The sequence below is a fragment of the Tyto alba genome, unplaced genomic scaffold (assembly GCF_018691265.1).
Source record: "Tyto alba isolate M040663 unplaced genomic scaffold, T.alba_DEE_v4.0 Super-Scaffold_7, whole genome shotgun sequence".
NCBI classification, from domain to species: domain Eukaryota; kingdom Metazoa; phylum Chordata; class Aves; order Strigiformes; family Tytonidae; genus Tyto; species Tyto alba.
The window spans coordinates 3,105,665-3,117,708 of NW_024881328.1; the positions used below are offsets into that span (position 1 = coordinate 3,105,665).

At 42.1% G+C, this 12,044-nt stretch overlaps 1 protein-coding gene across 2 annotated transcripts in view; it reads right to left on the reverse strand.

Moving 5' to 3' along the window:
• KIF5C (kinesin family member 5C) overlaps positions 1-12,044 on the reverse strand; it is an 87,390-nt gene that overhangs the window by 16,718 nt on the left and 58,628 nt on the right. For both annotated transcript variants that reach the window (XM_042784034.1, XM_042784035.1), the window contains exons 14-20: positions 10,336-10,542; positions 9,207-9,353; positions 6,604-6,792; positions 4,176-4,293; positions 2,939-3,015; positions 1,470-1,579; positions 551-652 (exon numbers count right to left, since the gene is read on the reverse strand). In XM_042784034.1, coding sequence (XP_042639968.1) covers positions 551-652; positions 1,470-1,579; positions 2,939-3,015; positions 4,176-4,293; positions 6,604-6,792; positions 9,207-9,353; positions 10,336-10,542 — 950 coding nt within the window. The remainder of the gene's footprint in view (positions 1-550; positions 653-1,469; positions 1,580-2,938; positions 3,016-4,175; positions 4,294-6,603; positions 6,793-9,206; positions 9,354-10,335; positions 10,543-12,044) is intronic.

The window sequence follows — 12,044 nt, forward strand, 5'->3', positions numbered from 1 at the left end:
CAGTTTGAGTAGAACATCTGCAGATGTGAGCAAATCTCTTTGCATCTGTAATTAAGCTTTCAACTGTCCCAAATATGCGGCTTTCTCACACAGAATGGCTGAGCCACCATCTCCATTTTTTGTGTCCACACATGAAATTTTTATCTCTCCTTTCCAGGAAAGGCTTCTACTCAGACGTCTGGTTTATTACTTAAAAAACAAAAACAAAAAAATGAAAAATCCACCCAAACCCCTCAATTGCTTTCTTATTTGTTTTTGCTGTGCATTAAGGAATAAGGGATTTAACACTTGCAATGATATTTCATAAAATCAGAGCTTTAGAAAAAAAAATCTTTTTTGGCAAGTATCAAACTCACTACTGAAAAGCCTATGATATAAAAATATAGAGTAATTTGTAATCATTTCTTAGTACTGCATGTTGACTTTGTAACTGAAATGATATTTTCAGTGTGAATATTTCAACACAAATGCTTCTCACTAGCACGTTTCCTGTGGACACATTAAGAGACACTATATTCAAGGACATTAAATGAGAAAACTGGTGACTTACATGAGCTTTTCCAGTTTCATTTCTCTTTCCTGGTCCTCAATTTTTAATTTATCATAATCAGCACTCAGTTTCTCTTGTTCCAGTTGCAGCTTCTGATTCATGCTAGAATGCGAAAGAAAAAGTTAGTGCAGCTCAGTCCTGAATCCCATAAACAAAGGTGGGTAAATCTCCATAAGCCAAATGGGGTCAGACAGAGTAACGCTACTGAAAAGTTCTGAAAGAAATTAAGCGTACAGAATCTGAAGAACAATATTTTTAAATATTGGAGAATTAAATTCAGGGGCTTGCTTCCTTTATCTTAAAGGACAAAAACTGCTCTTGCAATCTTTCTGTCCTGCTTCCTCATGTTTCTCATTTCCCTATTATTAGTCTTTGGTCCCACAATAAATAGGATGAGAGAATGAAGGCTACATCAAGGCTGCCTAGATTTTCTGAACACTGACATAAAGAAGAGTACAGGAGCAAAAAACTCAGTTTTTCAAGTGCTGGAGTATCTGCCTAACAGAGTTACATTGCTTTGTCAGGAAGAAATAGAAAGGGTGTGAAAATGGGATACCTTTGAGTCACACGGACTCTCTGTGGCAAGGACTAGTTGCTACAAGATGCCCTCAAACCTTTATCTTTTAAAATCTGTTCTCCTCCAAGCTTCTCTTACCTACCGACCCGCAGGTGTAACATTATTCTTTCTTTTTCCTCTCTTTAATTTTATGGACTTGTTAAAGCTCCACAATAAAGAATTAGGCACTATAATCCACCGTGCAAAATAATTAGAGGGTTGGCGGTTGGCATGTAAAGACACCACTTTTTGTCAGACACTGAAATATACGGACACCAGTTTAACAAAACGAACCCTAAAACACCCCCGCGGTGTTACAGAACAGGAAAGGAACAGAGGAAGCGATGGAGTGAGTGAACATACTCTCTGATTTCATCAATTATTTTCTGCTTCTCTTCAATTTCGTCCCTCAGCCTGGACAGCTGCTTCTGGTGGGCTTCCCTGTGACTCTCCATCTGCTGCTCCAGCGCCTTCTGCAGAGAGCGACAACCAGTCACACACAGACAGACACCCAGTAACGCACAGCCGGCTAAGCTTCCTTCGGACGTGGCAGCTGAAGCAAGCCCTCCTTCTGGATCCGAGGGAAGCCTATCAGATCAGGTTAATTCAGGAACCTGCCTGGCATAGCTCTATGATTACAAAACCCTGCATCTCCTCATCCAAGCATTTAATCAAACAGTTTGTAGCAGCAGATGTACACCAATTTCTACTCATTTTCTTGCAAAAACTAATGCATATGAAAGCCAGGGTGTTAGCATACCAAGTGCTGAGGAGGACACTGTTTTTACCCATCCTCTATTATTTTACCTGCCTATTCGTCGAGAAAATATGTGTACAGCTATACCTGTGACAGAAGTAAAACCTGAAACACACTCCCCTCTCTTGAGAATTGTCTATCCACAGCCCTGTTACTTAAATTCTAGGATTAGATATATCCCAAGTAGTTAGAAAACTCAGTGCATCTCTTTAGTTTGCCAATAAGAGATTTGCTTTTTTTCTTCCAACTGTGAGGAATAACTGCACAACTGTTTTAATAACTCTAACTTTTTATAATGGAGAAAAAAGTTCTGAAGCTGACAAACTTCTATCACCACCCTTGCAAATATGTGTTTTTCCTTTTCTGCAATTTGCAACTTTATCAGAAACACAACTCATATATTACTGCCTAACGTTTCTTTGCACTCCAAAGGAAGAAGAAAATACAAGAAAACAGGTTTATATTTCATTATTATTTCTAGGAGATAGTCAGAATTCTTACCAAATTATTTAGGAAAGTGGTATCTTTTTTATCAAAATTTTTATACCTAAATTATATTAATGCCAGGAGCCTGATTCCCTACTTAGCAAATTGACTTTCAGCAGAGTTCCACCAGCAAAAAATCAGAGTAACACAGAGGTGAATTGGCATAATTTTTCAATCATATATCATAAAATTGTTCTCAACCTTGGACACAATATACTGGGTCTTATATTTTGGTTCTCTGTGCGATCTGAGGAGCCCAGGCATTTCCAATTCAGCAAACACAGTCCTCTTTATTCTTTGAAGCTGGCTCAGCTTACAAGCTCGTCTCAGAGGACACGCTCACCTCAGACGTTCAGACTATAACTTACTTTTTTCCATCATTTGGTCAACAACCTCAATGCTAGCAAGTTCTCTAATTTCACATTGCAAAGGTTGCTCAATTACACGAGGTCAGATTTTCTGACAGAGGCTGGAAGTGTTTTCTAAAAGCACACAACATGTACAGGAAGACAAAATTACACCCTAATTATCAGCTTAATGAGCGATCTCACTGAGAAACGCTCGCTGAGATTGCAGCATGCCATACTACCTTCATCTCCTCCGCGTCCTGAAGCCGGGTCAGATGCTCCTTCTCCTTATCCTTAAAACTGACTTCATGCATTTTTTCTGTTTAAAGTTGGAAACAGTTGAGAATTAACCACACAGTTCCAGGACATGCTACATCCAGCCATTTAAAAAAAAAACAAACAAACAAACAAAAAAAAAAAAAAAAAAAAAAACAAAAGAAACCAACCCACAGTTCCTCTTTTTGCAGGGGGCAGTGGGATCAGGGGAGGCAGCTTTGGAGGGGAGAAACAGTCACGGTTTGCAGTGCCCAAGCTGTGACCACACTGCCCAAACCCCCTTTTCCTTTACTAACAGGCCACATTGCTTCCAGCCCACCCAGCACCTTTCCAAGCCTACTCTTGCCTCCTTATAACCCTACTTATCGCAATCCTTCTTGTCCCCTTCCACTTTCTGCTTGAAAATGGTGGAACCCCAGAACCAAGTAATTTCTTATGAGTGGGGTAAGAAGATTGGGAGATGGAATAAAAATTCCATTCTAAAAATGCAGGCGATGTTTAAAAAAAATAATTCTTGTCACCACCTGCTGCTCCCGGAGCCAAAGAAGATCCCTGGGCAGAAATCCAGAATAGTGTTAAGGCTACTAAGTCACATTGTAATTTTACATAAACAAGGAGTTTAGTAATACTACAAGAACTGCTTTTGACACACATTTTCCACATTAAATCAGAAGGGGAAAAAAAAGCAGTCCTTAAAATGAAGTCAGCTGGATCCTATATAGGAGCTAGGAAGGACACACTTATTTGGCCCTAAGGGTAGTAGCTTCCTTTTGAATACATCAGGGCATTTGGCAGAGAGACAACTGAAACTAGATGGATATCCAGGAATTATACAGAATGGAGATTTAGCAAGATTGGAGCTGTTTGGCTAAAGTATTTGGCCTTATTATTTCTCACATCATTAAAGCACAAGGTGAAGCTTGTTGTAAAATCTTTGATTCTTTTGAAAAATTAAGTTTCTCTGTATTTTGTGAATGGACTAGGCTGAAAGGGATAATTCTGTTTTTATCTGAAGTTTAATGTACGACAAGGAAGTGCAATGTATTAACTACTCCGAATCACAGTTTTCTGTCTTCACCACAAAACACTAAGCAGACAGTAAATTGTTGTGGGACTACTGTAGATACGATATTTCAGCCAGTACTGAATCTTCTAAGATAGAGCTGGTAAAAGAAATGATGACCACAAGACCCAGTGTTGTACCTTGGGCACGTAACTTGGCAAGTTCTTCATTGAGAGAGTCCTGTGACTCTTCCAGCTGCCTTCTCTTCTGCTCCATATTTTGCATGTAGTCTGTAAGCGACTTGATCTTTGCTTCATGCTTTAAAGACAAGGGCAATAGCAATGAGATGTAAGTACCACAGCTTTGTTACCTAGGGATTCAGGTACTGTCCTACATAAAGGAGGAGAAATAGAAAGTTCTCCACATCCACAGCTGATGACTAGGAGCAAATACAGCAAAAAGATCTGAGAAGCAGCTAACAGATCAAAAGAGCCTCCATTCTTCAAGGTCACACTTAGTAGCCCAAGGCATATCATGAACAGTGCAGGTAGTAAATCCAAAACATCACTGGAAGTTCATGATCTGGCACTAAACAAGCCATGAGCTTTCTAAAACCAGCTGAACCAGCTGCATGAGGGAGGCAAGCCGGCTTCTGAGGTGGCCTCCTGGATGCTTCAACCTGCAGAAGCTCAGATCGACTCTCCCCAGCCATCCTGATGATTTGTTTCTTGCTAACACCCTTTTGAACTAGAAGGGCTTATGTTTTAATAGAAAATAGTGAAGAAGGTAGTGGCAACATCAAAAATTTAATTATTACATCCTGGGAATTATTACATCCTATTAATAAGGCCACTGAAGTGGTTCACTGTTCTTAAAGTTCACCTTGGCTGAGAGAGGTTGAGACCTCTAGGTTGGTGCTACTGTAAAGATCAGACTTAGAGAGGAGTAATCCTCTGCAGGAACTAAAATAGTTCAGACCCTTCTCCAGAGGTCTCCAGGAAGGGAAAGGCACGTGCCCGAGCTGCACGCTTTGGCCAGTAAGTCCTCCAACAGATTCCTAAACCGGACAAGAAATTTGGCCAACCCCCAGCTTGACTCTAAATGTTCTGGCCCCAAAATGGAGACTCTTGGCACGGCACGCAGCAGTGACGCACCGTTTTATGGATCAGCTTAACACCGTAACTGTGTAGCCCTGTGATATGGCATTGCCACTGGTAGGAACAGGCCGGCAAGTTTGGGCTGAGTTTGCAAGGGCTCAGGGCTGAGGCTTGCCAGGCTTGATCTCCCTGAGCTCTTCCTGACCTGCCTTGAAGCTTTTTCGTTCTTTTCTTTTACTTGGAGACTATAGATAAGGTGCATTTGCCCATTAGTAAGATTTTGAGCATAACGACACCTGGCTTCTTCCTGGTTTTATACACCAACGTGTTTCGATACGCACGTAGAACCTCCAAAATGCCAAGGCAAGGTGATCGCCTGCTTAAGGGTATTTCTGTTTGGTTTCTTCACCACGTGAACATACAGGACTCGGATAAATCTCTCAAATCCTAAGCCTCCAGTCTCCTGTCTGTAAATAGGTACTGAGGACAAACACCAACCCCACAGAGGCAGCCGGGCTGCCTTCTGCTCACTCCTTCACCAGGCCAGCGTAAGCCAACACCACGGCTGGAAGGGGCTGTCCCACCGCCCGCTGCTGAGACCTTTATCCCCAGCTCTGTGCTGCTGCTCCTCTCCCGCCAGGAGAAGCATGCATACAGCTGCTTTGCGAGTCAAGCCTTAATCTGCTTTACTAACACAAGTTCCCAAGGAAAGGGAGCAGCGCAGGTTGGCAGGATGACTTCCTTCAGTGGCCATGCCAGCCCAGGGTCTACTTTAAGACAGGATGAAAAACAGAGATTTTACTTAACATTTTTGGATAACTGATACCCTCAGGACTCCAGCCTCCCTGCAATAATAAGCAGCACGCTTCCAGCCACAGCTTTAAGTAGAACTTAATAAAGACATTCTGCTGCAGGACAAGAGGCTATCCTTGCTCCAGGTTTTCTTAGACTAGCTGGTAGCAAATGAAATATAGTAAACTTCACATGTCCACTTCAAAGCAGCTGAGCAGGCTGCAGCAAGCGTCGCTGCTTGTAACTGCCACCCACTGTGAAGCCCTCCTGCCATCTGGATTTCTATCTGATATCATAATGTTTTCCATAACGTTTCCATTTTATACGCTGCTGCCTCGATATCTTGGTGGCATACTAACAGACCAGATGCTGGGGGGCTCTCTGAATGCTTTGCTAGTGAACCATACAATTGCTGCTTCCTTTCACAGGTTGCTTTTAAAGCGAAGGTACAAGATACAAATTCATGCTGAGGAAATCACTCCAAGGAGGATTTTCAGTATTATGCCATGGAACGCATTTTAAGAACTACAGCAGGACACGACCTTGCCACAGAATGTGCTGAAAAACGCTGAGGGGGGAGGAATGGAAGAAGAGAGAAAAAACAACAAAACAGACAAGAGAAACACCACACTGCTTCCTTAAGTCTCATTTTTTGCTCTTAGCACACACATTTCATGAGGAAGGAGGCCGAGAAGGCATCAAACCTTGGTGCAAAGGGACAAGGAAGGAATGAACGTACTTGTGAAATAAGGAGCTGGCAAGCTGCAAGCTCCCTCTCGCTGGCGTTCATCTTCCTGTTGGAGTCTATCTGGGCGCTCTCCAACTGCTTGCTGCGGTTCACCAGGGACTTCACCTCAGACTTCATCTTGCTGATGTAAAGCCGAGCCATGGTGAACTCCTCCTCAATCACCCCGTTTACATCTGCTAACTAAACACACAGAAGATTGCAATCTTGGAGGTGTGGTTCTTACAGGTAAGTGAAGGCAAAGCAGTCTTCCTGCTGTGAAGCTCTTGACTAGAGCTAGGAAGCCTCCGTCAAAGCAAAGCAGCCTTCAAGGAGTACCCACAGACCTTCAGGTCACCTTTAAACATGTTATACCACTCTGTTTCTTACAATCTTCACTGATGAGCCACAAAAGTGAGAAATTTAGGCTCGCGCTCACAGTGTGCTTCATCAGTTTAGTGGTTCAACATCTAAAGGAATCAAGCCCACCATCATGGCAAGAGCCATCTAAAGGAATCAAGCCCACCATCATGGCAAGAGCATATTTTGGAGAAACCTTCTTGTGTCACCAACACAGGAAATTTTCCTTCTTTCAAACTGCTAAAAGCTGAAGAGTATTTTCAAAATACTCCTTCAAGAAGTCTCCTCTTGAAGGGCTGTGCTTCTTCAGTGAGGAGGTGTAAGACAGACATGGGTCTGGAAATCACACCTGGCAAGAGAAAAATAATCGGTCTCGTCTCCAAATATTAGTATCATTCTATTTATACATCATTTCCTTCCCTGGGTTAACGCGGTGACTTTTACTTGTACGTCTTTCTCTTCATGATTTTTCTTCAGCTACTTAATTCATGTAACCCACTGACAAGCTGTGAAGGTTCTCCTTGCGCGAGCATATGGCTAACAATTACATCTGCTTTTCGCCTTTTTCCCAGCACCGCCAAGGGAAAGGTAATGTGTTGTATCTTCTCCCAAAAGCCTAAAAAATTGAGACTGCTTCCAAAACTCTCAGTCTGGTCTGAAATTAGACACACTTTGAGAAGATACTAATTGCCAACAAATTTGAAATTATTCTTCTAAAAGCTTCTCAATCTGGCCTTATTTACGCTGACAGCTGTCCTGTAAAATGCTGACATCTTAGTTACTATAAAAATTTGTATCAAACAGCCTCTGCCTCCATTTTCAAAATTTCCTCTTCTAGTTCCTATTACAACGGCCACCAGAGGTTGCTGTAGCATCTAGCAAAGTCTGGTCTTGTGGTCCTGGCATCCGCATCACCACATCAGACAACAGGCATCGTGTCCTCTGCAGTCAGAGCAGGCTGGAGCATCTGTTGACCTAAGGGGGCTTTGGCAGGACACCAAAAACTCTCAGAGTCAGCTCAAAGCACTCCAGCCACACCTACTCACTTTGAGCTTTGAACGTTCAGGAAAGTTCATTGCTCAACAACTGAGAAGTGAACTGAAAGCAAGAACACTGAGTGCACTGCAAGGAATTTACATACGTCTTGAAAACTAATTTCTTATGCAGTTTTAGCAATTGCTCTTTTTTCACGTGGTTTTAAATGGACAGATAAGATGCCATGAACATCGCCACGAAGATTTTCCAGAGCATGAAAAGTTTCCATCAGAGATGTGCCATTTGGCAATGACCACATAAAGGTCTTCTCCGAGTCTTTGCATTTTGCTCATCTACAAAAGGAGAAGTGTGACAAAGTGAGCAGCTACCTCCTCTACTGTATCTGTAAACACAAGAGCCAAACCGAAGGCAAATTTCAAAGCGAAGATGGTGAAAATTTGTACAATCTCCAGGCACGGTCAAATACCATGGTTTCTGCTGCTTCAACCACCTTTGCTCCCATTCTCACCTTCTCACTTCAGAAGAAAATGATCCTCTGCAATTTTTCCTCTTTAAAGGCTATTAGTCAATACACAAAAGTTAAGCTGGTCTTACTGTCATGTAATTATTTCTGCGGTATCTAGCACAAATTTACCTGTGCTGGAAATCAGTAATTTATTTTAAAGCATCAGAATTATACACAAAAGCATGGGCTCTTTGTTGAAGCCAGACACTGCTAAAAGGTAATAAACACCAGAATGCAGAAACCACAATTTCCGTGCAGATCTCTTCCTTCAGGTGCCCTGGACAGCCACCAGCACAGACCTCTGCCTTTGGGAACTGTTCACCTTCAGCTGCACCAGAGTTTTAGGATCACCTTCAAACAAAAAGGTAACTACCCAGAAGCCAAATCTCACCAATAAAGATTCTGCCGATTCTGGGAATACTGGGTCATGCCAGCTAATGAAGGAGTAGAGGTACGTGTGCGTTGTTTTGGGGGGAACTCAGTCCCCCCCACATTAATAAATGCATCAGCACACAGATGGGCTGCATTACTCTGGCCCCAAGCACCAAGCGAGGAATAAAAGTGGTAATTGTGTGCACAGACACTGGCCATCTCCGACCCAGACAAAAAAAACTCTTCGGCATTTAACTCTGTGCTCTAGCCAGGACTCAAACGGCAGTGTCCTGGGAGGAGGGCTGCTATATCACACGTATTCCACACCAAGTATTTTTATATTGCAGGAGGTGTGGAGGGCAAGCAATAAAAAGAGCCAACTTACTGTTTTAACATCGTTAGTACCAATGATTCCTCCAATCTCTCCCAGGTCCTTCAGCAGCAAGTTCAGGATTTCTGTAGCTCTCTTCTTCTGATGGTTACTGAGCTCCTGCAATTGGCCCAGCTCCCTCTGGGTCGCCGTCAGGGCACTCTGAAGAGGTTTAAAAGCAAAATTTACCCTCCTCTCCACAGCCTGGGGATCAGTTCTTCTGTGGTATCTAGGTTACACAGTACTGTCTTGTATTTTCCTGAAGATGACTACTGGCTCAATGCACTGACGCACGGAATTCCACCTTGCCATAATCCACTTTCACAACTCACTAGCTAACAAGGCTACTTTAGATCTATTAAATGTAGTAAATCCGGTAAGAATCTTATTTGCATAATACATGTCAAAGAAGGTTAATCACACAGAAACAGGTATAGAAGGATATAAAATTCAATTTTTTCATTGTAATCTGTTTTACCGAAGTGGATAACGAAGACTTTCATGAAAACAGGCCTGTTAACAACAGTTTCCTCAGTTTGCGTAATGAATTAAGGAACAAGGATGTATTGAGCTAGTAAGCCAAACTTTATTATTCTCAGATCAGTTTTCCTTAAGATCAGTACACATCAGCTGAAGAAGCTGATTTTTGTTCTGCTTCCTCCCTTGAGATTCCCCAACTCTATATAAACCCCCTGCTCCACAGCACAGAGTCCAGGGAAACACAAAATGCTGCAATTTGCATAAAGCAGATTTTCACACCCTTCTCGACATAATACGATTCTTAAATAACCGAAACACAGAATGGCCAGTTTTCACATTCATTTGGTGTGCAAATACAGAGGTTGCACGAGAGCCACAAGCTGCCATCAGGTTCCACAGAATAGGTTCTGAATGACCTTATCATTTAATTAAGATAGAAGAGAGAGGGTAGCATCAGCAAACGTGGATCTTTTAACAGCATCCCTTCTACTCCAATTTCTAAACTACATAACAACATCCTTGGCAGCAGTATCTGAAAGATTACTGCAATGGCACAGGCCAGCAGTTATCTGGGAACCCCTAAGGCAATCTTTAGGGGAGGTGCAGAGTGCAGGGGGTGAGGAGGGAACCAGCACTATAAATTATAAAACTATAGAGTTCTTACGCTCTTCTGTGCCAGCTCGTCAGCCAGCTGCTCATTGGCCCTTGTTTTGTCCTCCACTTCTTGGGATTTCTGGTCATAATTGACAGCTAATTCTTCCAGGGCTTGAAGGACCTCTTTCACTTCATCTTTCGCTGCTTCATTCTCAATCTGAAGACGGGTCAGCTCCTCCTGAATCTTCTCATAATCTCTCCTAGTGGACGCTAAAAGCTGGAAACCAGATATCACAGAAGTGTTAAGTTACTCAAGAATTTATGCAAAAGACAACGTTGAAAAGGGCAAAAACAGACAAAGAGAGAAAGAAAGAGTGGGCACGCAAGCGTGTCTGCAAGAGAGAGGAAGCAGGAGAGAAGAAATCCAGCTATTCTACCAGAAACAGCAACAGTTTCAGCACAAATGTATTTGAAGGAAGCAAGAAAGGCTCTGAACTTCAATGCCAAGAAAAATCTCAATCAAATCCTATTATGACACATGACTGAGGCAGAGAAACTTATTTTAAACAGTATCATAGCTCTTAAATAAATTTTCTGCCCTCAATCCAATGCTGCAGCTAGGACCAAAAAATACCACAAAGTAAAATGTTTAAACACAGGCTCACAGCTTTGAACTGATCCAAGTAAAAGGGTGCTCTGAGGCAGTCTCAAATACCTTGTGGTATTAGAGAAATATTTTGATAAGCAAACCTATGAGGATTATTCTTAGTTATCATCTGAAGCATGATGCTGAAGACAGATTAGCTGCTCCCATTTGCTGAGGCAAAATATTAACTAAAGAAAATACAGACTTCACACATGCCAGTGAGTATTTCCAATTTGTAAAACTTAACAGATTTACTCTTTGCATGCTACTAAGGGAGATGCTGAAGTTTCAGTGACACTTGTAAGAGGTGCTGACTGTAAGAGCTCAGTTGCATGGTCCTCTCCCTTGCCATTGCACTACTCCATCTTCATTCAGATGTTAGAAGTCTCGAAAATTCAGTTATTGGGTTCTTAGCACAGAAATAGACTCAACACTAGTCACAGACTGCAGAAGAATGGGGAAGTAAATAAAAGGTTCCACCTAATATTTATTGCTAATATTGTACTTTTGAGAGTAACAACAAAATCTGGCCTTAACGTTGCATAAAAACGTAAAATATAGAAGTATAACATATAAAGTTAGTGTATGGGATACAAGGAGGAGTTCATGCTCATCCTAACAGCAAAGTTTGGACATTCATTCAGAGAACTCACTTATTTCCAAGCCTTCCTATGTATGGTTTAGTATAATATTATTGTACTGCAGCTTTCTTGGACGGTAGAACAAAGTCTGCACTACTGCAGTGTGCTGGGTGGACTTCTCCAGACCTGTCCCACCACTGCCCACTGGCTCCCAGGCCATGAGGGAGTTGAGTGTGAGACCCTGAGCAAAACACAAACATCTCTCTAAAACGGACCCCCTAAAAGGAGAATGGCAGAGAAGACATGGCTTTTCTTGGCGCAGAGTGCTAATGGAAAATAGGAAGCCAATCAGGCAGCTTCAGACACTGGCACGTGCCCAAAGTGGCGAAGAGAGGATTCAGATGTAAGGGAAATTTGTCTCACTGGTAATGCTGCAGCCTCAGAAGTGCACTCACGTTACAGAAAAACCCATTGAATTGCCAAAGCCAGATGGCATGTAAATATTTAAACAACAAAATAGCTTAAAATAATCTTTCTACTAAACACAGATGG